The sequence below is a fragment of the Nansenia antarctica genome, assembly GCF_963989245.1.
Source record: "Nansenia antarctica genome assembly, chromosome: 9".
Lineage (NCBI taxonomy): Eukaryota > Metazoa > Chordata > Actinopteri > Argentiniformes > Microstomatidae > Nansenia > Nansenia antarctica.
In genome coordinates this window covers 9,900,409-9,927,070 of record NC_137679.1, presented here as the reverse complement: position 1 = coordinate 9,927,070, position 26,662 = coordinate 9,900,409, and the positions used below count along the sequence as shown (strand labels likewise).

Genomic DNA, 26,662 nt, shown 5'->3' with positions numbered 1-26,662 from the left:
CTGTCTCTGTCTGTCTCTGTCTGTCTCTGTCTGTCAGTCTGTCTCTGTCTGTCTGTCTGTCTGTCTCTCAGTCTGTCTCTCCGTCCGTCTCCCTCCCATACCTGTACAGTACTGTTTGTCAGTATTCTGGTCAATATTCACCCTCCCCCCGTCGATATGACAGTGAGACCTTACAATACAACAATACAACAATCTCAATAACTGGGCCACTTCTTCCTGGTGAACAGTAAATAAACCGTGGGAACAATGTGTGAAAGAGGAAGTGCGGGTAACCGACGACAACAGAAGTATGCCCCTGTCGTGACTGACAACAAAGGGCCGTGCTCAGATTTATGTTCTTCCTGGGGAAACATTAGGATCCGTAATATCTGCCTGTGCTGTGGGGTGTGGGGCGAGGCCGGGCGGACACCTGCGAGGCAGTGGATTGGTACGATCTTGTGATAAGCAGGGGGAATTCATTCACTCGCTCACATCAAAAGACGACAAACCCGCCTTTCGAAAAAGGACAACGTGCCAAGGCCCTGACAGAGCGCGTTAATTACGCGCGAGGGCACGTTCGATGAAACTAACGATCATTTGGTGTCAGATGTTAGATTCTTCGTTTCCCCGGACTGCGGTTGCGAGTTGAGGTATTTGATTGGTAAATGACGTCACGGTTCATGGTTCAGAGACCCGTGGTGTGGGTTTAGTTGACGTAGTGTTCTTCTTCTTCTCTTGTTTATTTTAGTTCGGTTACCTCGATTAGTCTGCGTCTCCTGACTTGTTCGACCGCCACCTGCCCCTGTCCGAACGCGCATGCTCCGTTTCGTCCCATGCGGGGGGAGCGAGACGTTTTCTGACACTTGATCCCAGGCACCATTGTCGGGAGGTATTTGTTTGCGCTCGGTGGGTGGGGGAGGGCGGTGAGAGCTTCTCACGCAGTCATCGTCCTTGTGTGCTGGGTGCCCGGGGACAGAGAGATAACCGAGAGTTACCTCCCTGACTCTCTCCGTGTCTCTCTCTACCCTGCGGTGGCGGTTTGTGACTCACACACAGACAGAACAATGGAATCACTCCCAGGGACTAGTCGACCTGTCTCCCACCCCCAGGCCACACAGGCAGGAGAGTGCGTAGTGTGTAGTGTATAGTGACCCCCCCCCCCATCTAGACCCCGCCTAGTTAGGCCAAATCATCTCAAATGACCTTATACTTAATCAACATCCTTGGGCCGGATTTCAAGAATTTCTGTCGAACATCCGTTCCGTTAAGCAAATGTTTATTTTTCCTTCTGAGGAGTGAGAACGTTTGGCCTGATTTCGCCTCGCGTAAATGTTTATGCGAGTGAACGTCGCCTCAGCCCCAGTAGTACCTCGGTTTTAAAAAGTGTGTTTCTCATGTGTCGGTAATATTGACATTGTCCAGGTTTTTGGGGCCCCCACATACCCGAATATTTGTTTTTGAGCATGTTGGTGCCTAGAGGGGGGGGGGGGGGAAGTGGACTGCAGTTGTGGTTCAGGTGCATTTTCGAGATTGCTTGCTTTTCTCCCCTCCCTAGAGCATGGTTCATATCAATAGGCCCAGTCACACGTTGGAGGACCAAATAGTGCCGTGTTTACTCTGGGATAGAGAGTACATCGTGTACGCTGCTTTCCTTTAGGCTTACCATAACACTGGCTGAGAAAGGCTGCCTAGTAACCCTTCACACTGACTGACTGGCTGTTCTGTGCCGTCCTACTGCATACAGGTGTGTGTGGGAGCAGCGAGGATCGAGGCAGATCTTATTTGCATTGTGTGGATGTGAATGTGGATGTGTGCCTACGTGCCGAGGCTGTGTCAGGGTATCTGTCTGTCTGTCTGTCTGTCTGTCTGTCTGTCTGTCAGTCTCTCAGTCTCTCAGTCAGTCTGTCTGTCTCTGTCTGTCTGTCTGTCAGTCTGTCTCTCAGTCTGTCTGTCTGTCTCTCAGTCTGTCTGTCTCTCTCTCTGTCTGTCTGTCTCTCAGTCTGTCTGTCTGTCTGTCTCTGTCTGTCTGTCTGTCTGTCAGTCTGTCTCTCTATCTGTCTCTCAGTCTGTCAGTCTGTCAGTCTGTCTGTCTGTCTGTCTCTCAGTCTGTCAGTCTGTGTGTCTGTCTGTCTGTCTCTCTCTCTCTGTCTTTCAGTCTGTCTGTCTGTCTGTCTGTCTCTCAGTCTGTCTGTCTGTCTGTCTGTCTTTCATACAGGTGTGTGTGGGAGCAGAGAGGATCGAAGCAGCTTCTTATTTGCATTGTGTGGATGTGAACGTGGATGTGTGCCTACGTGCTGAGGCTGTGTCAGGGTATCAGAGCCAGGGGAGTGGCCCACAGGGCCCAGCATTAAGTATTTTCCAAACGGCTTCAAAGCTGTAATCCTCATGTCTCAGATCCACCCTCCTCCCTGAGTCATATTTATGCTACATTAGTCGGGTCTTGTTGAAGTCGTACTCATGATTGCATTGATCTATGCTGTAGGTGGAACGAGCTTCCCACTGCTGTCAAGGACTGGAGAATCAGGAGTGCAGGATTCCGTCGTAGACTGACGACCCATGTCTTCAGGCTACACCTTAACTGTCCCTCCTGAAAGCTCTCAATCCCCTCTACCCTGTGGAGTTTCTCTACTGTAAAAGAAAAAAGAAAACAAAGTGATAATAATTCTTCCTTCTTCTAGCATTATGACTAGAAGAATGCCAATGGCCCCTGGCCTGAGCATAGATGATTTTTTTTCTTGCGATGACGGGTGGATAGATGACTCACTGACTTAGACAAATGTATTTGTTGTAAATAGGCCTGTAACAATTCCACATTCCATACATTTTTCACAGTTATGTGACCCAGATAATGTAATAACACAGTAACCAAATGTAGGCTACTGTCCGTTTGCCAAATCCATTGTGGATTTTTTAACGTTCGAAAGCTGACTTGAGGTAGTCACGAGGTAGAGCCGGCCCCTCCTGTCCACATGTCGAGGTGTCCTTGGGCAAGACACTGAACCCCAAATTGCGCCCAATGAGCGGGCCACATTGGTGTGTGAATGTGTGTGTGGGGTGAGTGAGAGGCCATTGTCAAGCACTTTGGATAAAGGCGCAGTCCATTGACCATTTGTCTTTTTTTTTTTTTTTTTTTTGATTTATTTACCAGGGACAGTGCACATTAATCAACAAATCAGTTTCCACATCAATGGAAATGTGCCAGAGTTAGCTCATGAGCTATATTCCATCTGTAGTCCCTGAGCAGGCTATTACAAAATGAATGGTGTAGTGTCATTAAAAACATCAGTCAATACACAGTCAATACACTACATGACAAGACAAGACAAAGCAAGACAATACAAGATAAGCAAGCACAGCAAAATGACGCAACATTGCAATACAATACAAAACGAGTACAATACACAGATACATAACTAAGTGACCGATATAATTAAAAACAGTGTTTACGAGCTGATGCTTGAAATGAGTATGACGATGACTCATGATCACAAATTTGTTTTGTTTTTTTTCTTTTCCAGAGATGCCCTGAATCTGCTGAAGAAGACCCCCGCCCCCCTAGCGGCTCCATCCCTGGTCTCCTCGGCCCCCCCCGCCCCCCGGGTCGCTCCCAGCCCAGCGCCCCCCCCCTCTCCAGTGGCTGCCCCGTTGCCCCCAGGCAGCAGACCCATGATCCCTCCTCAGTCCATACCAGGGCAGCCTGGAGCACCGGTTAGTACACACACACACACACACACACGCGCACACACACACATGCAAACACACACACACACACACATGCAAACGCAAACGCACGCACACACAGGCTCATTATCTACCTCTCATGCCTCCCTCTAGCATATACGTAGAAGCTATGGTCTGTTCCATGGGGGACACTTGAAACATCATGGCTTCAAATCCATTATCATCTACGAAAACCATGTCAGGCCCAGGGTTAGCGACGAGTGGGTTTCACTAACTTCAAGTCCTGTCTGGTTTGTGAGAAGATCGATGGAGACAAGGACCTCGTGACGGTTTTTCGCTGAGTCACTATCTATCTCCCTAAAGGACGCCTTAACATTCCAATCCATAAAAAAAAAGCTACGTGAAATAAAGTGGAATGACACAGGAAAAGAACATAGAAAAAACATTAAACAGAGCTTATCCCTCTAAGGGGTTCTCCTATCTGTGCTAATTAGAATCAGCTGGGCTAGTGCATGTTGGTGGGTAAGTACCTCCACTCTTTTTGGAAAAGGGTTTCCACACCTCTGTATGCAAGTAAACAAATCATCAGTCACTAAGCTTTCCTGCAAGAAACATCTCAGGATGGGTAGAAACAAAGAGCTGGCTCAAGTAATGGCGCTGGCTACGGACGGATTTCTCGACTTCAAAATGTTCCTACGGACACCATTGGGGCCATTATCTGCAAGCGGAAGGAACATCACTCAACCGTCAACCCGGCGATGCAAAGGAGCTCCTCGCAAGATTTCTCTGCTGGGCAGTCGGAAAGTTATTCCGAAGAGTAGCCCAAGAGCCAAGGACCACTCGAACCATCTCACACATGCAATTGATCATGTTTCATTTCATTAAAAAATGTATTATAGCGATGTTCCCGTATCCATAAATTCTTGATTTTATTTTTTATTTATGTTTCATAATTAACCAGTTCTGCTCTGTGTCCGTTATCCCAGTCGCTAGCTAGTATAGCTGGCCCACCCACTGCTGTTTGACGGTTGCTATGGTGACGTTCTATTGAAGAGATCACATTTTCAAAGTTCTTCCGAAAAGCTCGATTTCTTTACTAAGATTTGAGGGCTTTGAAGACATTTCTTCGGAAGTTTATTTTTTCTGAAGAAAGATTATTTGTGAATCCAGGGCCCTGATCGTTATCGTTATTTACACATAGGAAGAGTATGCACACAGCCCGCCCCTATGCTTCCTAACAATCGCCAGATAAGCATGAAGACGTGTCGGCTTACACCCTCTTAACGGATGAGAGCCATCAGATAGAAACCCGGGGGCTGTTCAGACCTGATCTAATCCTACGACAGCGGGGAGAGAGACTCTGTAGAGAGGAGAGAGACTGTAGAGAGGAGAGAGACTCTGTAGAGAGGAGAGCACTGACATACTGGACTGTCCACCGCTGCTCTTTAGTAGGCTATATCCAGTACTCAAGTTGTCAAAGAAAATCAACGGGTGGATTTTATCATATGGGGCCAATTTTAGCATCCCCACAGTATTTTTACTCAATATGCGCCAAACTAAATGTTGAGATAGCAGTAATACCACGTTCATTGATAAAGTGACATAAGGGATGGAAAGGGGGGGTGGCAGTTTTAGAAGGGGGATGATTTTGACTGTTTTTATTTCAGGGGGGATGCCATCCCCCCTCAACTGGAGTGGTGGCTATAACCTACAATGAAGGCTGTGACAGGCCTGCCTTTAATGTTCTGCGTCTGAAGTCTCTGGTGGGACGTAGGGGTAAAAAAGACCCCAGATGATGATGCTGATCATGCTGCCTAGCCTTCTGCATCTCTCTCTCTACATGCTGTATTGGTTCAGTCTCAAGGTGTGTCGGGGGGGTAAGAGCACCACACGCTGCCTCCCTAGGAGACCATCCCCCGACGCCCGAGTCCCGGCTCGCTGTCTTGTCCTGTCTCGTCTCATCTCGTCTCACCACGGGGCCGCGGCGTGCGAAAGGAGAGCACCGACGGCCTACGACGACGACGGACAGACCGTCACAACATACCTGTTAACAACCAGGAGACGGAGAGAGAGCTTATTCTGATGGGTGTCCTCTGCCCTCAGCCCTGCCGCTCTCTAAAAGCCCCCCCCCCCCCCCTATTGCTCCTGTACCGCCGCATCCGACTCTATATCACCATCACCTCCGTGGTTCCCCTGACAGGCAGAGTGTGAGGAGGCAGGGAGGCAGGCTGCCGGGTGCTCCTATGATTCACTTTTTAGTAGTTAATTGAAAAAGAAGAGAACGCACACCGCGGAAAACGTAGCCGAGGTGCTGGCGACGGAGCAGAATACTATTGAACGAAGTAGAAGCCGCACACTCTAGTTCCAGATGCTAAAGTGTCGATTTTAATTGACAAGCGGTTTCGGCCGTAGCCTTCGTCAGGTCTTCCAAACAACATAGTGCATGACAGCCATTCAATAGACAGGTAGGCTAGATTGAGTAGGTAACAATAGGTGTCCTTTCATGTATTTATGACGTAAATATAATCTCACGTAGGTGTGTCCTCACAGGTGTTACCTATTCAATCTAGCCTACCTGTCTATTTAACGGCTGTCGTGCACTATGTTGTTTGGAAGACTTGACGAAGGCTACGGCCGAAACCGCCGTCAATTACAATCGACACTTTGGCATCTGGAACTAGAGTGTGCGGTTCTACTTCTTTCACTTTCTAGTAGCGCCTGGTAGCTCAGTTTTTTACTACTCCGCGAGTCCCACCTCCCCATTGACGAGATCCCATCGGAGAAACGAAACGCTTCCCTCCCCTCTGCTTCAAAGTAGGAAGTTGAAGGTTGGAGATCGGTCTGCTGCTCCTCTGACGACATTAGGAAATGAAATACGACGAGGTACTGTCCTGTTGGTGTATCGCATTGCACAGCTGTGTATGATCACTAGCGTCGTCGTAGGACGCCTTTCGGATTTGTTATAGTCGCATTTTCATTTGACAGGCTTGTTTTTTGTGTGGAGTCTTATTTGACTTCGGTGTAGCGTTTTATGTGACACCTCTGTTGTTTGTGGAGGGGAAGGGCTTTTTCACTCGGCTGTGGGCGGCTGTGGTGCAGGAGGTAGAGCCGCCCTCTAATGATCGCAAGGTCGGCAGATCGGCGGTTCGAGCCCTGGCTGGCCACATGTCGAAGTGTCCTTGGGCCAGACACTGAACCCCAAATTGCTCCCAGTGAGCGGGCCGGCGCCTTGCATGGCAGCTTGCCACCATGTGTGTGTGAATGAGAGGCCGTTGTAAAGCGCTTTGGATAAAGGCGCTATATGAGTGCAGTCCATATACCGTTTCCACTCCTGAAAAAAAAGGCGCCCCAGCTCCTAGCCAAGAGGCAGGCGGTTCAAACGCTCCATCTTGGTGAAGACCCCGACCAGAGTCTGGTTGGCCATGGTCAGGCATGCTTTCCTCCAATCAACCGTCTGGTTTCCACAGTCGGCCTTCACAGTAACGGGGACGGAAAGTCGTTTGGCTCAGTTGCATCGCTGTCGAATTACAGAAGTGTAACATTACCGCAGAGAACGGGCGTTCTTGCAGTTTTTAACCGACAGATTTTAAATAGAAAGTCATTACGACGACGGCAGGTTTTCCGCTAATATTAACGACCGGGTCGCAGTAAACGACCCAATATAGACCGTCACCTTCTCAGAGCGAATAACATTTTCAATAAAGTCAATTCCAATCCATTGATCCTTTTTTTGTGTGTTTATGAGCTCAACAATAGCTTCCCCCCCCACGGGGGTCCTCTTCTAAGTATAGCTCTCTCACTTAAAGATGAAAGCAAATCTCCCAGTAATGGAGTTATTGATGGAAACTGAGTGGGACACCAGTCATAAAGACGTCCAGCGACAATACATCTGGAGTGTGACCACCCTGACCTCTCCTCTCCTCTCCTTCTCCTCTACCCAGGGCACCTTCACGGAGATCCCGTCCTCTAACATGCGCCGTGTGATCGCCCAGAGGCTGACGCAGTCCAAGACGACCATCCCCCACGCCTACGCCACCGTCGACTGTGACCTCGGCGCCGTCATGAAGCTCCGCAAACAGCTGGCCCAAGGTACGACCGCTGCTGATGTATCAGAACAACACGACACACGTGAACAAGAGAGAGAGAGAGAGAGAAAGAGAGACAGAGAGAGAGAGAGAGACACACACAGAGAGAGAGGGGGAGACACAGAGACAGAGAGATGGGGGGAGAGACACAGAGAGAGGGGGGGGAGACACAGAGAGAAGGGGGGGAGACAGAGAGAGAAGGGGGGGAGACAGAGAGAGGGAGGGGAGACACAGAGACAGAGAGAGGGGGGGAGACACAGAGAGAGGGGGGGAGACACAGAGAGCGGGGGGGACACAGAGAGAGGGGGGGGAGACACAGAGAGAGGGGGGGAGACACAGAGAGCGGGGGGGACACAGAGAGAGGGGGGGAGACACAGAGAGAAGGGGGGAGACAGAGAGAGGGGGGGGGGACACAGAGAGAGGGAGGGGAGACACAGAGGGGGGGGGAGACACAGAGAGGGGGGGGGACACAGAGAGAGGGGGGGGAGACACAGAGAGAGGGGGGGGAGACACAGAGGGGGGGAGACACAGAGAGAGGGAGGGGAGACACAGAGAGAGGGAGGGGAGACACAGAGAGGGGGGGGAGACACAGAGAGGGGGGGGACACAGAGAGAGGGGGGGGAGACACAGAGAGAGGGGGGGGAGACACAGAGAGAGGGAGGAGAGACACAGAGAGGGGGGGGGACACAGAGAGGGGGGGGGGACACAGAGAGAGGGGGGAGACACAGAGAGAGCAGGGTTTCCGCGGATCCTTAAAAAGTCTTAAAAAGTCTTAAATTCATGTATATAAAATTAATGCCTTAAAATGTCTTAAATTCATTACAAATGTCTTAAACTGGTCTTAAATACTTTACCCAAACGTCTTAAAATTGTCGGGGCAGGACTATTTAATTTTACTTTTTCTCGCGGCATTTTTCTATTGAGCAAACGTTTAATTTCATTGAGTAGCGCGCAGACTCCTCCCCCTTGCGTTCCTTTGGTTATAGTCAGCTGCAGTGCTTGCTACCTAGCATTAGCCAGTCTGCGAGATGGGGAAGTGCAAGTTCAACGAGAGGTGGCTTGACGACAGAAGATTTTGCGATTGGCTTAAGTCCACCGGCTACCCAGAAGAAGCAAGATGCACTGTGTGTAGGAAAACATTCAAACTCGGCACCATGGGCATTAAGGCGGTTGAGAGCCACCTAAAAAGCGAGAGGCATAAAACGGCTGCTAAAGGCCAACAGCAGACGCCAGGAATCTCCCAGTTCTGCGTGTCTGCCCCGGGCTCAGCGCCCCAGACAACGGCTGCCGCTGCTAGCAGCACTGCTAGCGATCTCAGAGCAACGTTTGGTGGAACACCTACACTGAAATCGGAGATTGTGTGGGTTCTCAATACAGTGGTAAAGCACCAGTCCTACTCCTCCAACGAGGGGATTGGAGATATCTTTCGGATTATGTTTCCCGACTCCCAAATCGCCACTACATTTGCTTGTGGAAAGGACAAGGCGTCATACATAATACGTTTCGGATTAGCTCCTTACGTCAGAAACGAGCTGATCGCGAATGTGAACGAGTCAGTTTTTGTTCTAATGTTTGACGAGAGTTTGAATCATGCCACAAAAAACAAGCAACTCGACGTGCACGTGCGGTATTGGGTCGGCGATCAAGTGGAGTCGCGTTACCTGGGCTCGCAGTTCATGGGACACGCTAAAGCTCAAGATTTACTGCAACACTTCAAGGTAAGTGCATTTTGTCAATGACAAAGTATTAGCTTTACATTAATTTTGGCAGATACTGGCAATGTCATGTAGATTCAGTATAATAGTAGGCGTACCATAGGGAATGATGCGGTGTAGTCTAGTCATTTCCACGTTATAGAGAGCCACAGAGAGGGAGAGGGGACGCGGGAGCGGGCGGGGGGATGGTGGGGAGAGAGAGTATCTAAGGGCGTAGGGAGAGGGAGTAGATGGATGAGTTATAGTTTGTTAACTGAGGATGTGTGCAGACAGAATGTTAAAGTACATTGAACCATTGGCAATCATGCTATTATTATTGTTATTATAGTCATCATTATCATCATCATTTATTATTATTGTTATTATTCTCATCATATTCATGTCATTCTCAGGAGTGTGTGGAGAGACTGAACCTGAGGAACATGGTGTCCATCTCCATGGATGGACCCAATGTTAACTGGAAGTTTCTGGAGCTTCTACAGCAAGAGCATGCTGAGCAGTATGGTGGTGCCCAGCTGGTTGTTGTGGGTAGCTGTGGGCTCCATACCCTACACAACGCATTCAAGTGTGGATTCTCCATGTGGCAACTGGAGAAGGTAAGATGATTATAACTATGAGAAGTAATCTTTCATTTGTCCCACAAGGCAAATTGGAATATTACAGCAAGTGGACACTTGACAGGATTTAAAGAGAGCATGAATTTACAGATGTTTCATACTATTAACTCCTAAGTTATTTTTCTAAGGGTTTATGCAATCAAAAGTGTCTGCACACATTATGTGTACAGTTCAGTCATTCTGTCAGTTTAGTTCTGGTATGTGTCTGTGTGTGTGTGGTCTACTGGGGAGCGCTGCTGGTTGAGCAGTCTGATAGGGCAGTGAGGAAGGACCTGCAGTATTGCTCCCTTACACACTTTGTGTCATTCCCCATGAGAGATGATGGCTAATTCAGCATTCTCCTCTCTCCCACCAAGGTGTTGAGAGCAATGCACTTTGTTTTCCACAATACACCAGCGAGGAGGGATGACTTCATTGCCCTCACCAAATCCTCAGTCTTCCCATTACCATTCTGTGGCCATCGGTGGATTGAGAACCTGCCAGTTGTGGAGAGGGCTATAGAGGTAATTAAAATCTTGATTTATATAGCACCTTTCTAAACAAAGTTACAAGGTGCTGCACAATGTATGATAAAATAGACATGCATGATAAAATAATACATACACATGGTGGAATTAAAGGTATGGCCATCACTGGTGAAGTATGTGGATGCAGTGAAGACAAAAAAGTTGCCAAACCCTGGGACAGCGTCATTTGACACCATCGAAGCAGCCCAGGGAGATCCGCTCATCTTGCCCAAGCTACAGTTCTTCATGGCCATCTCAAGGACCTTCACTCCCTTTCTCACAAAGTACCAGACTGACACACCAGTCATGCCATTCCTTGGCAAAGATTTGGCTGACTTGTCCAAGGTAATCAAATTAATAATGAACAATCAACAACAAAAGCAAAACAAGTTGAGTGTGTGTGGGCATGCTGAATGTGTGTGTGAGCAGGGAGAAATGGCAGATGCTACTGGGTGGCTTGATTAATTAAACTCGTCCTTAGTCAATACATAAAATTACTGAAAGATTATGTTTTGGCTAAGTAAAGGTTACTTATCATACTGTTATTGATATATTGCATATGTGATATGATATTATTTTAAATAACTATATAGAAATGCATTTCATGGTTAATGTGGTTATCAAAGGTACTTGCTTTACAATCATCATGCATTTTCTTGTTACCCTTTCAGAGTGTGCTGAGGCGTTTCGTCAAGAGGGAGCATCTCAATGACATCACTCCACTGCAGCTGGTCAGGCTGGATGTCGCTGATCAGAAGAGCTGGGTCAACCCGAAGGAAGCCGACATAGGCCTGGGTGCTGAGGCAGCCCTCAAGGTAATTTAGATGTATTACTTAACTTTATATCAAATGATGGTCCATATACAGGCAGGAGAGAATACTGTGTTAGGCCATTCAGTTGTATTTAAAACACATTACCCATCTGTCAGGACCTCCAGAGAAAGGGGACCGTAGGGGAGCTCACTGCCCTAGAGTTTAGGAAGGACTGCATGACGGGTATGTCAAATATCCTAAAGAAAGTCCAGGACAGGAGCCCCCTGAAGTACCCCATCGTGAGACAGATGGCATGTCTGGACCCCACAGTCATGTACGCCAACCCAGACGGATGCCAGGGAAGAATGAAAAGTCTAGTGCAGAAGTTACTGCAAGACAAGCAGTTGTCTGGAGGTGTCTCTGCTGGTATGAATAGTTAATAGAAAAGCTGGAAATGTTGTCCCTGATTATTAGCCAATGGACAATTGGACATAAGCCTGTCTGCTAATCAGGATTAATCATGTAAATAATATTTCACATATTTCCTTTCATCTGTTTTGTTATAGGTGATGTGATTATCCAACAGTTTGGGAACTTCCTGTCTGTTGAGGCTAAAAACGAGCACTTCCTGTCCTTCCGGCCCATGGAAACCAGGCTTGACGTGTTCCTGCATGGCTACCTCAGCCAACCCTACCCTGAGCTCTGGGGTTTCTGTCAGAAGCTTCTTCTCCTATCCCATGGGCAGGCGACAGTCGAGAGAGGCTTCTCCATTAACAAGGAGGTGGAGACCGTTAACATTCAGGAGGACACTGTCATTGCCCAGAGACTGGTCTGTGACTATGTTGCAGTTTGTGGGGGGGTTGCCAATGTCCCTCTCACCAAGGAGCTGCTAACTTCGGTGGGATCAGCAAGGTCAAAGTACAGAGAACACCTAGACCTGGAGAAGAGGAAGAGGCAAAGCGCTGCACAAGGGCAGAAAAGAAAAGCAGCAGAAGAGCACATCATCGAGCTGAAAAGGAAGAAGCAAACTCTTCTAGTGGTATCTGATTCTCTGGAGAAGGATGCAGACAAGTTTGCTGAGCAAGCTGAGGGGAAGTCCGGCACCTTGATGGCTCAGCTCATCACAAAGTCTAACGTCCTCAGGAAGAGATACAAAGAAAAAATGTGTGATTTGAAAAAAATAGAGGCAGAACTGGAGAGTAAGGCCACAGAATTGAGGCTCATGCCGTGAGTGTGTTAAGTAGATGGGGTTTTTTTGTTAGATGTTTCCGACCAACTAATTGCACTTTTAATTTAATTAAGTTATTGAACCAGAGCTTTTATGTTCAATAAACAAAACAAGTAAACTTGAATGAGTCTCATTGATTGACATGCTATGCTTGTATTGTAGTACAGTGGAATCCCCTAACCATCGCATATATATATTTTTTCGGTCTTAAATTCCATTTAAAGTGGCATTAAAAAGGTCTTAAAAAGTCTTAAATTGAACTTGCTGAAACCTGCAGAAACCCTGGAGAGGGGGGGGAGACAAAGAGACGGGGAGACACAGAGAGACCAGTCACACCTTCATGTGAGGCCCGGATATGGATCACGTCTACAGTACAATATTGTACAGCGCGATACGGTACAGTACTTCACAGGGCAGGAACGATAAACCTACCTAAAGACACATACAGTACATAGTCAGACACACACACACACACACACCAACATGACAACAGCTTTTCCAACATGGAGGGGCCAGTTTGTGGTGGAAACATTCACATGTGTACCCTGCATGGCTGCCAGTGTCATGTCCTTCAATTAAGGCTCCATAGGGGATTCGGAGGTGCTAAGATACCGTCCGATAACCTCCCATAAAGTCTTTCATCGGCAAGAGAGACGCTATTTTCATTTCCACAACACTTAGGTTCCCCAAGAGTATCCCCCCCCCCCAAGGATAGTCCATTTTTCTCAGGTTTAAAGCCATGTCACATTGTCACTCCTTGATGTACGATTCCTTGATTTCATCAGCGCAAGATGTCATCTAAACATCTTACAGGACGGGTAGTGGGAGAGGAAGGTCGAGGGAGATGGAGACAGTCAGTGAAAGAGGGAGGAATTGTGTGAATGAGAGAGAGAGAAAGAGAGAGATGGAGACAATATGTGAAAGAGGGAGGAATTGTGTGAATGAGAGAGAGAGAAAGAGAGAGATGGAGACAGTAAGTGAAAGAGGGAGGAATTGTGTGAATGAGAGAGAGAGAAAGAGAGAGATGGAGACAGTAAGTGAAAGAGGGAGGAATTGTGTGAATGAGAGAGGGAGAAAGAGAGAGAGAGAGAGAGAGAGAGAGAGAGAGAGAGAGAGGGAGGGGTGCAGATAAGAGAGCAAGGAAGGGAGAAAACAGAGAGAGAGAATAGATGTGATGTGATGTGAACAGGCAGTTGGCAGTGGAAACCCCAGACCCCTGCAGGGAGTTTCTGTTGCGCACTTCTGTCACTCTCACCTCTCCTTTCCCCAACCAACAACCAATACAGTCGTCAAAGTAACCAGTGCGTCATACGCAGAGCGCAACCGGGGACGTTAGTTCTGCTTTAGTGGGTATTCTCAGTAAAGGGTGGTACTCCAAAGAGAAGAGAGAGAGAGAGAAAGAGAGAGAGAGAGAGACAGAGCATGTCACAACAATTGCTCAAGGCCATTGTTTTGTGGAATGCAGGCCAGACCCAATCCAGAAACCCCTTGTGGAGATTGGGAAAAAAGGAGTGTCATCGTTTCGGTAAGAACCAAGAGCCATTCATTGATCCTCCCAGAGGAGAATTCATGAATGGTTGAACTGTTTGTGCTGGGTTAGAACGATAACGCTTCTTTGATTTTTTTGGGGGGGGTGATCGTTATCAGAGAGAGAAGCACAAAAACATACTCGTGACTTTCTAAAAACCTGACCTGGTAACTGTTACGGTTACTTTTCTATACATCCTCAACCAAGATGACGACATTTTGGATTTAGAGAGAGAGGGGGGGGGGGATAATAAAGGAATTAGTATATAATTTAGCCTCATTTTTCGGTCGACACGAATAAAGCTCTTCAGCCTCTGTCTGTGGGGCAAAGGAAACAGAGTGGCCGTTCCAGGGCCATTACGTGCTCGTGTATGTGTGGGGAGGGATTCTCTTTCCCGGTTGTTGTTGCTGTCGGCCTTTGTTCGGGAGCACAGCGATTTCACGGTTAGCTCGTTAATCATCCCGCTAACAGCGTTCATAACCCGTCTGGCGCTAATAGGCAGTCGTAAAAAAAGAACAAAATGGCAGGGACGGCAGTAAAGCCACACCAGACCCCTGGCCCACCGAGGTAAAGATTGGAGGAGAGAGAGAGAGAGAGAGAGAGAGAGAGAGAGAGAGAGAGAGAGAGAGAGAGAGAGAGAGAGAGAGAGAGAGAGAGAGAGAGAGAGAGAGAGAGAGAGAGAGAGAGAGAGAGAGAGAGAGAGAGAGAGAGAGAGAGAGAGAGAGAGAGAGAGAGAGAGAGAGAGAGAGAGAGAGAGAGAGAGAGAGAGAGAGAGAGAGAGAGAGAGAGAGAGAGAGAGAGAGAGAGACACAGACAGAGGGGGGGGAGACACAGAGAGAGGGAGGGGAGACAGAGAGAGGGGGGGAGACACAGAGAGAGGGAGGGGAGACACAGAGAGAGGGAGAGAGAGAGAGAGAGAGAGAGACGTTGTTGATATTTGTACCAGTGTGAGGTGAGACCTCGAATGTGTTTTGAGATGGAGGTGAGAGAGTCAGGCTTCTGAACTTCGAGAGAGAGAGAGAGAGAGAGAGAGAGAGAGAGAGAGAGAGAGAGAGAGAGAGAGAGCGAGAAGGGCGTTGTTGATATTTGTAAAAAAAAAAAAACAATCACCTGGGATTTCCAACATCTTTTTTTCTTCATTTTTCAACAATGTGTTAATTCTGAAATTGACCTTTTTACGACAAAACCAGCTCTATTCCTGCCCTCCACCCCTATTAGATAACATAGGCACTGAGGCCGAAGCAGGAAGAGAAACCCTTTACTTCTGTAACAATAGTAACAATTTAAGGCTTCCCTGAGTCATATACAGACTGCTGTACAAGCCCTCCCCCACGACTACACAATACACAACATCCTATCGCATGCCATATGTCATTTCCTGTTGTTGTCCAGAGGTAACTGAATACTCACTTCGCTCTTGAGCGATAGATCCTGAATGAGACAATTGATGGATGACAGCTGTTTCTGTTCTCTCTTTTCTTTTCAGAGGAGATCAAAGTCTCTGTCAATGATTTCATCATCAAGGCAGCTGCAGTCACACTTAAAGTAAGTCCTGACGGAGTCTCTCTCCCCCTCTCAGTCATTCTAAGAAATGTATTCAAAATCCTCATGAATCTTTCCAACACATAAGTCCCATCATTGTTTTAGATCCCCCCCCCCTCTAGCAATGTTCCACACATTTTTCCGCGTTCAAACGCTCCCATGTAGTATATCTATCGACTCTGGGTGGCTGAAGGTCTGCGTCACATGACAGATCTAAAAATAGACACCAATTCCCAGATAATTTCGTCCTTTCTTTCCGCCACTTGATGGGAATTCTGAGGAGATTATCCGAGCATCCATCTCCTTGAACAGACGACGGGTTTTGAAGATTTGTTCATTTCGAGAGATGGAGAGAGAGAGAGAGAGAGAGAGAGAGAGAGAGAGAGAGAAAGAGAGAACCAATACCTAGAAATGTCTCCTCTGCTACTTGTATAGTAATGACACTTTTCTTGATAGGAGGCAAACATGTTCCGTTGGTGGTGCTGTAGTGTTGTTCCAAATGTTATCAACCATATCAACCTGCCTTATTGAGTTCTATCTGATCATCCCTCATGTTGATGTACCTATGTACTCCCCCCCTCCCTCTCCCTCTCTCCCTCTCCCTCTCCCTCTCCCTCTCTCTCTCTCACTCTCTCCCTCCCTCTCTCTCTCTCTCCCTCTCCCTCTCCCTCTCTCTCTCCCTCTCCCTCCCTCCCTCTCCCTCTCCCGTGGTCTGAGGGCATGGCATGTCATTGCCAAACCAAATCCATTCAACTCAGATTGGTCTGCTCTCTTGAGTATGTACAGTTGACCAGAAAAAAATGATGCTCGATTTTCATAAAACGTTTTCAGATGGCCCCTTTGTTTGTCCATGTCAACGGTGGTGAGAGGTGGAGGCGAGAAGAGGATGAGACCCCCCCTCTCTCTCTCTCTCTCTCACTGTTTGGCATTGTCAAACTTTCTATGTCAGAACATAGGGACAACCGTTGCCCGGTTGGTGGGGAAACCACATCAGACAGGCCGACACCCTGCCAACATTTAAACAGGCCCTCAAAACCCACCTCTTCAAGCTCGCCTTCACCAGTTAACCCTCTCCCCCTCCCCTTCCCATGTGACCCAGCGCTACCTTAATTAGGCCCCTGTACTTTCTTCTATTTACCTTTTTTGTTTCTTTTTATTATTACTACTCGATCTTTTCAGTTTGTAAAGCGTCTTTGAGTGTCTAGAAAAGCGCTATATAAGTCTAATGTATTATTATTATTATTATTATTATTATTATTATTATTATTATTATTATTATTATTATTATTATTATAAAAGTCACTAGTGAAGCCATTGGAGGAGTCGACCGTCACGGTGATGATGTCATGTTCCAGGTCATATGGAACATACCAGGTAGCATGGTTCACGTTGTCTGCCCCCCCCACCCCTCATGAACTGTAAGTTACGCTAATCGCGCCGCACAGAAAGCCGCATCGATCGCGTCGTCGCGTAGTCCGTCTGTCTCGTCCGTAACCCGACGCCGCTGTAAACGAGGTCCGTCCCTCGACGAGTCGTTTGAGTTTTTTAAGTCGAGGTAATATCTCACCACTCTCCCTCGGTCTCCCCTTTCCATCTCCGTATCTCTGATGTCATCTGAGAGGTGCGCCGCTGACCTCTGACCTTCCGTCCCCCCCCAGGAGCTGCCGGAGGTGAACGTGATCTGGTCGGGGGAGCGGCCTCAGGCTCTCGACTCCATTCACATCTCCATCGCCGTGGCAACCGAGAAGGGCCTCATCACCCCAATCATCAGGGACGCCGCGGACAAAGGGGTGCAGGAGATTTCAGCCAACGCCAAGGTAGGATAGACACTCACACACACACACACACACACACACACACACACACCAGGAGAACGGCTCAGTAATGCCACCGTCGGTCTGCTGAACTTGTATTCATTCAGTATGGTAATGATCTAATGGAGAAATTGCATGGTAGCGAGTATTTGGATACCTGGGACACAAGCAAAAAGCAATTATCCTATTCTCCAGTAGCGTGTCAGTGTAGTTAAGGACATAACTAGAATCGAAAGTCATGTCTAACTCTCTCTACTCTCACCTTGTAGTCTTACCAGCACCCTGGAACCGCATTCCAGTGATGTTTTCTTTGGAAAGCTCCGAGACTGAGTAATTACTTGTAGTGGGGGCATGTTGTGAATCGCTCCGACGTCAACACATTAACTGTGTTGTTGTTTTCATGGAGAGACAAGGGTGTGTTGATGATTCAGTCTTGTACTTCGTCTACTTTAATCCCTCTCAGCACTGAAGTCTTGCACCACAATAAGTCTTCCCATTATGATTTAAGTATGTGGATCAATAGAATTAAGCCACTCTTATTATTTATTTTTATTTTAATTGTTATTATTTCATTTTTTTACTGCTTCACGATTAGTTTGACTTGAATGATACTCCTCTATGGTCTACTACTACACCATTGATGATTGACGTTATGTTACTGCCGATCATCATAGATGACAGTGTTGGAAATGAGCATCTCTTGAACAGTATGTATCATGATTGTGCTCGTGTAACTCAATTTCAACGATAAAGATGATCAAATGTTTGAAGCTCTTTCCTGTTCCTCTGTGTGATGGGCCATCACAAACAATCCTATTCCCTCCACCTCAGCAGTCAGTGATAACTATCAGAGATCACTATAACAGATCAGAAGGACAGTTATAGAGGGTTTGTTTTGGCCTGGTACAGAGGCCTCAGCTGCCGTAGGCCACATACTATGAGCTGAGAACTGCGGATGCATCGAAGGTTCGGCCACCAAATGTATTCGGCCGCACATTCGGTATTCGGTGTGAAAAGACTAAATGTTTGCAAAATAAATGGAAAAACTGCCGGTACACACTCGGTATTCGGTATTCAGCCGAAGTGTTTCCTTAAGTTTGGTTTCGGCTTTGGCTTTTTCATTTCAGTGCCTCCCTACTGAGAACCAGTGGTCAGTCCTTTCCCCTAGTGACTGTCAGCAGCTGGGCATACACACACACACACACACACGCGCCTGCACACATTTTGATTCATTCTCTCTTTCTCTTTCTCTCTCTGTCTGCATGTGCTAGCTTAGGAAATAGACTTGCGTCTCGAGAGCCCAGTGATTAGGCCATGTCACCAGCACTGACCGAGAGTAATTCCTTGTAAATGATGCGGTGGACAACATGAGGTCCAGATCACTGCTCCAGCAAGCTGACTCTCTCTCCAGGCATGCTCTCTCTATGCACACACACACACACAGACACACACAAACACAAACACACACGCTCACCGTCTTCTTCTTCTTCTTCTTCTTCTTCTTCTTCTTCTCCTTCTCCTTCTCCTTCTCCTTCTCCTTCTCCTCTCCTTCTCCTTCTCCTTCTCCTTCTCCTTCTCCTTCTCCTTCTCCTTCTCCTTCTCCTTCTCCTTCTCCTTCTCCTTCTCCTTCTTCTTCTTCTTCTCCTTCTCCTTCTTCTTCTTCTCCTTCTCCTTCTCCTTCTCCTTCTCCTTCTCCTTCTCCTTTTCCTTCTTCTTCTTCTCCTTCTTCTCCTTCTCCTTCACCTTCTCCTTCACCTTCTTCTTCTCCTTCCTCTTCTCCTTCTTCTTCTTCTTCTTCTTCTCCTCCTCCTTCTTCTTCTTCTTGGTATACAGCGACCTTTGTGGAGGAGATGACGGTTCTTGTTCTGAAAGACTCTCCTCCGAAGTGTCACAAAGGTGGCCGACGCCTCTTTAACGCGGCTCTGGATATCCTCGTGGCTATCCTCAGAGACGACGCCCCCCCGGTATCTGAAAGGTGGCACTAACTGACAGCTGTTCGTCAACCGACAGTGAAGGCGGATAGCGTGGGTGGGACACTGGTACAGGGTTCCCGCGCTGGTCTTAAAAATCATTAAAGGCTAAAATCCAGCAATCCAATTTATAAGGCCTAAAAAGGTCCCATATTTCAGTTATTCGGTCTAAAAATTAGGTGCTAGGCCTTAAAAAAAATATCCAGCAAGGAAATCAGTCCGACCACATCTATTTACGCAGAAATGAATCAAGCTGGAAACGAAAAAAAGGCCAATTTGCTTCCTTTTTTGTCTGTATCGCAGTGAAATCCCTAATTTCATCACCTCGAGGATGACAAAAAAGCTATGTTATGGTGTTGCGAATAGGTAAAAAATTATATTCAAAGAGGTCTAAAACTCACTTCTGTCTTGACGGTGTTGACAGTCAGACCCATCCTTCTGTGCGTTCCTCCACCGCCACAGCAAGCACAGTTTGAAGACCCTCTGGAGTATGGGCCACAAGAGCACCGTCGTCTGCATACTGCAGCTCCAGGGCCACGCTCTCTACAGAGTTTAGGGGTTTTGCGTGGAGCCTCCTGAGGTTAAGGAGATTGCCGTCTAATCTCAAGTCCACTGCCACACCACTGCTGTTTTCAATCTCTCTCTTTCTCTCTCTCTCTCTCTCTCTCTCTCTCTCTCTCTCTCTCTCTCTCTCTCTCTCTGCATGCGCCAGCTTAGGAAATAGACTTGCGTCTCGGCAGCAGACCTAGTGATTAGGCCATGTCACCACCAGCAGTGACCGAGAGTAATTCCTTGTAAACGACGCCGCGGCGGACCAAGCTGTGGTCCAGATCACTGCCCAGCCACATCTGATTACAGCCCTCTAAAGCTGACTCTCTCCAGACGCATGCTCTTCTCTCTATGCACACACACACACACACACAGTCACATTGCTGCACACACAACACAGAGACACCCTAACACGCCCTCTACACACAATATACCCCATCAGTATTATACGACTCACCCATGTACCATTTACTGGCAGACGGTGTTCTGTCTTTAGCCCCCCAGAGTCGGCAGGCAGTGGTGCTGCTGGTTTGAGTTAGAGCCCCTTATCAGGGCTCTAATTGAATACAACATGTGGTCTGGAAAATAAGCCTTTAACCATGCCTGAGCCCCTACACAACATTTGATTGCTTTTTTTCCGCTTCGTGCTCCTATCACGAATGTCTCCAACGCGTGTGGCCAATGTATGTCGCCTCTCGCTTCTTTTGGACATGCTCTATTTTAGGTTAGGCCTAATAGTTTGGGTTCCTGCAATGTTCGAAATGTTCGAAGCTGGTTTTCCAAGTGTGTGACATGGTAGGCTGTGTTGCTGCTGTAGGATGTGTTTATGTACTGTATGGGTGTGTGTATGTGTGGTTGGTCTGTTGTAGACAGGTGAGAGGGACCTATAGAACACACACACACACACACACAATGGAGGCCAACTTTCAGTAGGATATACAGGAAAAGGGTATGCAATTCAGCTTAATATAAATATAATTTATATTGTGTGTGACAATATGCTAATTTGTTAGTTTTTTATTAAAGTCCCAATACACTGCTGCGTGTTTTGCATTTTCGAACGACAGACTCTTAATTAAAGTGATTTTTCATTAAAAGGAACAGCCTGCAGTGTTAGCCAATTTGGTTCCATTATTGTTTCAATGAAAAAAGCGATGTGTTGCCTTCGACAAGGTTCACCGAGTGGTATTGCTCTGCAGTAGCTCTCTGTGTGCTGTGTGTGGCTCTGGCCAGCTGAAGACATGTTGTCAAGTTTAGACAGGAACATTGAACAGTGAAAATTGACCCTTCCCCACCTCTCACTTCCTGTAGTTCTCTGTCCACGTCTCACAGTGGATCCTGGACTCTTCAAGGTTCCCACGGGTCCTTGAAATCCTTGAAAGTTTGTGAATTTGAGGAGAAAAAAATTCAATGTCTTAAAAGTTTTTGAAAATAGACATGGGTCATTGAAAGTGCTTGAATTCCCCTCTCTCTCAAAAATATCTATATTAAAATATATATATACGTATATATTTTGCTTAACTTTACACATATTTCACAATATGTTTTGCTGTGCTGTGGTAGAGAAGGCAAGAGACCATCTAGTGTTCACACATCCAAGCCTCTCTTTTCAATTGTTGTCTGTGAGCAGCTAGTTCCTATTACCGGTATATAAATTCTCATCTAGATCTGTCTCAAACTATGCCGTGTTGGGTCCTTGAATTTGAGGGAATTGAGTCTTGAAAGTCCTTGAAAGGTGCTTGAATTAGATGTTTCATTTTGTTTCATTTGATGTGGGAACCCTGCTCTTTCTCCCAGTCCAGCCCAGTAGGTGACTGTCTCCTGATCTCTGTTCCACAGGCGCTGGCCCAGAAGGCTCGCGCTGGGAAGCTTCTCCCTGAGGAGTACCAAGGAGGTTCCTTCAGGTAAGCTTACTATGCCGCATCTCTTGACTAGTCCAATATATTAGTCAGGCTAACATATAACATATAACATATTAACATATGGACAAAAGTATGTGAACACAATGGACCTATCGCTAAGCCACGCCCCAAAATAGAAATTGTCCAATCATATCACAGCAAAAGTCACGACAGGCAGAAAACCTGGACAAACAACTTCGCTGATATCTGATGGTGAAAAGCTTCTAGACGAAATATTCTTGTCATCTTTAAAACACATGTCTATTACTTGCTGTGGTAAATCAGGAATCAGAAATTTGCCAACAGTCGGTCAGTCAGTCACTGTCAGTGAAGCGTTGTTTGTTTGTCAAAGGGGGCGTGGCTTAGCGATAGGTCCATTATCGTCTGGGGCTGTTTTTATGGTTTGGGCTAGGCCGCCTTAGTTCCAGTGAAGGGAAATCTTAACGCTACAGCATACAATGAGATTCTAGAGAATTGTATGCTTCCAACTTTGTGGCAACAGTTTTTGGAAGGCCCCTTTCCAGTTTCAGCATGACAATGCCTCCATACACAAAGTGAGGTCCATAATGACATGGTTTGCCAAGTTTGGTCTGGGAAAACTGGAAAAAGACTGGCCTGCACACAGAGCTCTGACCTCAACCCCATCGAACACCTTTTGGGGTGAATTGGACCGCCGACTGCGAGCCAGTCCTTCTCGGCCAACATCAGTTGCCCGACCTCATTAATGCTCTTGTGGCTGAATGGGAGCAAATCCCCCCGCAACCATATTCTAACATCTGCGTCTTCTCAGAAGAGTGGAGGCTGTTATAGCAGCAAAGGTGGGACCAACTCCATGTTCATGCCCATGGTTTTGGAATGAGAGGTTCAACAAGCACATAATGGGAGTGATTGTTCGGGTGTCCCAATACATTTGTCCGTATAGTGTATATTAAGTCCAGGGTTCCCACGGGTCCTTGAAATCCTTGAAAGTTTGTGAATTTGAGAAAAAAGAAATCAAGGTCTTCAAAGTTTTTGGAAATACACATGGGTCATTGAAATGGGTCATTGATTCCCCTCTCTCTCTCTCTCTAAAAAAATATATATAAAAAAAAGTTTTACTTAGCTCGTCAACTAACTTCTGTCTCAAACGATGCCGTGTTGGGTCCTTGAATGTGAGGGAATTGAGTCTTGAAAGTCCTTGAAAGGGGCTTGATATTTGATGTTTCAGAAGGTGCGGGAACCCTGTGTATATTAGGCTAAGTCAGGCTCACAATTCGTAGTCGTGTCACATGGTTTCTGTATGCAGCCCATACAGGCCTATGGCACAGAGGCCATGTGTATTAGACTGCGTTCAGAACTCTACCTGTAATGGCACTGACTTTACAACTGTTATTAGGATCGCCCGGGGGTGTTTATGCCACACGCTAAGCTTGTAATATCCTGTAGCGCAGTGGGCTCCTGATTTATAAAAATAAAAAAAAGCAGCCATAAATGTCATAAAATGAGTTATGTCCTAGCCCCCACATATAAAGCCCCATCAATTATGCATATTCTACATTACATGCAGACATGAACAGAGTATGTTGCCACAGACGACAGGAACCATCAATTCCAGCGCCATCAATTCCAGTGGAGGGGCTTTGTTTAACTCATTAGAATGAATGGGGTCATTTAAAACGTAAATGGGGTTTCTGTGTCGGGAGGGGGGGCGGGTGGATGAATTCTCATGGAGTTATGTCTATCCCCTTGTTGTATATGTATGTGTACCCCCTTCCTCAATTCCTCCACCCCTCCCTCCCTCTCTCCATCCATCCATCCATCCATCCATCCCTCGCGCCTGGCATTCTCATTAAGGCGTACAGTAGACTGCCTGTGGGCGTTAGCTAGTGCTCCCCCCACACAGAGATGAGATGGCGCTCGCCGGGTTCACTCCAGGCATTATTCTAAATACTTCTTTGTCTCTTATTTGTCAATTGGGGGAAATGGGTATTTCTCATCTCCTTTTTTTATTACCCTGTTTTGTTCACCTCTCACGTACTCTCTCTGTAGTCTAAATGCACCCGGTTAATGTTTCTTCTCTTTGAGTCGGTATCAGGGAGCTGATAATCACGCCACCATTATCTGCCCTTTAGTTAATCGGCGTGTTCTCCCTCGTCGAGCCAGACTAATGATGCAATGCCCATTCTCTTTCACTTCCCTCTCTTTCGCTCTCCTCCCCCTCTCTCCCCTCTTCCTCTCCCCCTCTCTCTCACATTCTCTCCTCCACTCCACCTATCCTTTCTCTCTGACTCCCCCTTCCTCTCTGTCTCTCTCTCCTTCTCTCTCTCTATATCCTCCCCCTCTCCCCCCCCCCATTCACATTCTCTCCTCCACCTATCCTCTCTCTGACTCCCCCTTCCTCTCTGTCTCTCTCTCCTTTTCTCTCTCTATCTCCTCCCCCTCTCCCCCCCCCACTCACATTCTCTCCTCCACCTATCATCTCTCTGACTCCCCCTTCCTCTCTGTCTCTCTCTCCTTTTCTCTCTCTACCTCCTCCCCCTCTGCCCTCTCTCACATTCTCTCCTCCACTCCCCCTTCCTCTCTGTCTCTCTCTCCTTCTCTCTCTCCTTCTCTCTCTCTCTCATCCCCCTCTCCCCTCTCTCACCTATCCTCTCTCTGACTCTCCCCCTTCCTCTCTGTCTCTCTCTCTCTCCTTTTCTCTCTCTCTCTCCTCCCCCTCTCCCCCCCATCTCACATTCTCTCCTCCACTCCCCCTTCCTCTCTGTCTCTCTCTCTCTCTCTCTCTCTCTCTCTCTCTCTCTCTCTCTCTCTCTCTCTCTCTCTCTCTCTCTCTCTCTCTCTCTCTCTCTCTCTCTCTCTCTCCGGCAGCATCTCTAACCTGGGGATGTTTGGCGTCAGCGGGTTCAGCGCGGTGATCAACCCCCCCCAGGCGTGCATCCTGGCGGTGGGCACCTCCCGGGCCGAGCTCTGGCTGACGGAGGCCTCCCAGGAGGGGGGCGAGCCCGTCCTCCGCACCCGGCAGCTGATGACCGTCACCCTGTCCAGCGACGGGCGGCTGGTGGACGACGCGCTGGCGTCGCGCTTCCTGGACACGTTCCGGGCCAACCTGGAGACCCCCCAGCGCATGACCCTGGCCTGAGCGAGAGAGAGAGAGAGACAGAGAGAGATAAAAGGAGAAGAACGATGAAAGAGAAAGGGAAACACACCTCCTCCGTTCTAAAAGCTGTGTCATGTCACGCTCGGAGGAGCAGGGGGGGGGGGTCTTAAAAAGCGAATTTAAGTTAGCTGTTAACAAAACGAGAAATGTGATGACGTGTCTGGATTACGGAGAGGTGTGGTGTCGTTCGTACAGTAGTTCTGATAGCTTGTTACCCTCTGCTTTGTCACAGTGTTCTCTCGGATCGCCTCTAGGCTTTTGTGTTAGGGAGGGGTTCAACGTCGACTGGAGCGCGGGGGTGTATATCCCATGTCCATATGCACGGGGGCTATTCTAACACACCAACGGCACATGTGTTTGTATATACAGTAAAGTGGTTTATCCGGTTCAGTTCAGAGTCAAATTGTTGTCCCGAACCACCGACACCCACATCACAATGAGTTCTCGTTCACCTGTAAAATGCAACAGATGCTGATGTATAGACCTTTAATCTTTTTTGTACATTTCTCTCATGTATTTATTTACGGGCCCCTCCACAGCACTGCGTTTTTCTTTTGTGTGAATCCGCCCCCTCTGGCAGAACGGAACGTCCGAAATTCCTCTCGGGGCGTTCTGATTGGCTACTTTACTGATTGTAGGCTAGTAGGCTAGTGTTGGGGGCGACGGAAAGCACATCCACTGAAGGCTCTCGAGATTATCCATGTCCATAACGTCTCCTAACTTATTTTAAAACCGGTGAGATATCATAACATCATCATCATCTGAAAAACATGTCGAAACATGTACCTGGCCAAACCTAACCAAACCCAACCAATAAATTGCATATTTGCTGTTCAACCTACAAAAGTGTTGTCGTGTGTATTACTGAAGAGTTTTTTGTTTGTTTGTCCTTGTCCTATGTATAACACACCCATGCTGTGGCCTGGGGTGGTCCAGTGGTCTAGCACCGCGGTCTACAGTGCACACATATGCCCATGTCGGCATGGGTTCGAATCCGGCCCATGCCCCGCTGACATGCCCTCTCTCCCCTTCTTCTCCTTACTTTCCTGTCAGTCTTCATTATGTCTGTCCAATAAAATGAAAAAAAATATATGAGTGGGACTGCCCCACTCAGAAAAATTAAAATTAAAATAACACCCATGCTATAGGACCCATGCTATAGGATGCTTCTTGAGCTGTGTGTGCTTCATTAGAAACTGAAGTCAAGGATGACGTAATGATCGTTGCACAGAAACCAATTAACATAATTTGTAGGGCAGAGAGGGCTGTCGAGTCTCAGGTAGCAGATTGTGTGTGTGTGTGTGTGTGTGTGTGTGTGTGTGTGTGCACGCGCGTGCGTGCCAGGGTTTCCGTTAACCGGTAATTACCGGTCTTTGTCCGGTAAAAGTTGTTGAAGTCCGACAAATTGAAAACTCGTCGGACAAAATGTCCGGTGAAAATTGGCTTCAGCCACCATCTTCAGCTGAGCACCAAACACACACACACCCACACACACACACAACACCGCCTGAGAGAGAAGGACCCGCCCCCTCCAGCCAGCCTATAGGGTATAGGCTAACCAAAGGGGGCGGGTCCCTCCCTCCCGGGCAGTGCCGCGCGTGCACGAGTGTGTGCGTGCCCGGCGCCCAGCCGAAAATGGCGGCCCGAGGCGGAGCGCCT

General features: G+C 47.6%; 2 protein-coding genes across 2 annotated transcripts in view; both read left to right on the top strand.

Moving 5' to 3' along the window:
* pdhx (pyruvate dehydrogenase complex component X) overlaps positions 1-25,836 on the top strand; it is a 76,760-nt gene extending 50,924 nt beyond the window's left edge. Inside the window, 6 exon segments of the mRNA XM_080539230.1 lie at positions 3,498-3,687; positions 7,602-7,749; positions 15,578-15,636; positions 17,292-17,450; positions 21,806-21,870; positions 24,715-25,836. Of these exon segments, the coding sequence (XP_080395356.1) occupies positions 3,498-3,687; positions 7,602-7,749; positions 15,578-15,636; positions 17,292-17,450; positions 21,806-21,870; positions 24,715-24,985 (892 nt within the window). The 3' untranslated portion in view covers positions 24,986-25,836.
* On the top strand, positions 9,857-12,785 carry LOC308165120 (uncharacterized protein). The gene is made up of 6 exons (XM_080539228.1): positions 9,857-10,056; positions 10,434-10,580; positions 10,698-10,928; positions 11,255-11,398; positions 11,512-11,761; positions 11,902-12,785. Exons 1-6 carry the CDS (start codon positions 9,883-9,885, stop codon positions 12,564-12,566), a joined length of 1,611 nt encoding a protein of 536 aa, XP_080395354.1. The 5' UTR covers positions 9,857-9,882; the 3' UTR covers positions 12,567-12,785.
* Positions 25,837-26,662: the final 826 nt, after the last annotated feature.

Excerpts from the sequence above, each read along its gene's own strand:
- LOC308165120 (XM_080539228.1), top strand. The coding sequence starts at position 9,883 with ATGGTGTCCATCTCCATGGATGGACCCAATGTTAACTGGAAGTTTCTG. Across the intron at positions 10,057-10,433 it reads CCATGTGGCAACTGGAGAAG|GTGTTGAGAGCAATGCACTT; the intron begins GTAAGATGATTA and ends TCTCCCACCAAG. Across the intron at positions 11,399-11,511 it reads GTGCTGAGGCAGCCCTCAAG|GACCTCCAGAGAAAGGGGAC; the intron begins GTAATTTAGATG and ends CCCATCTGTCAG.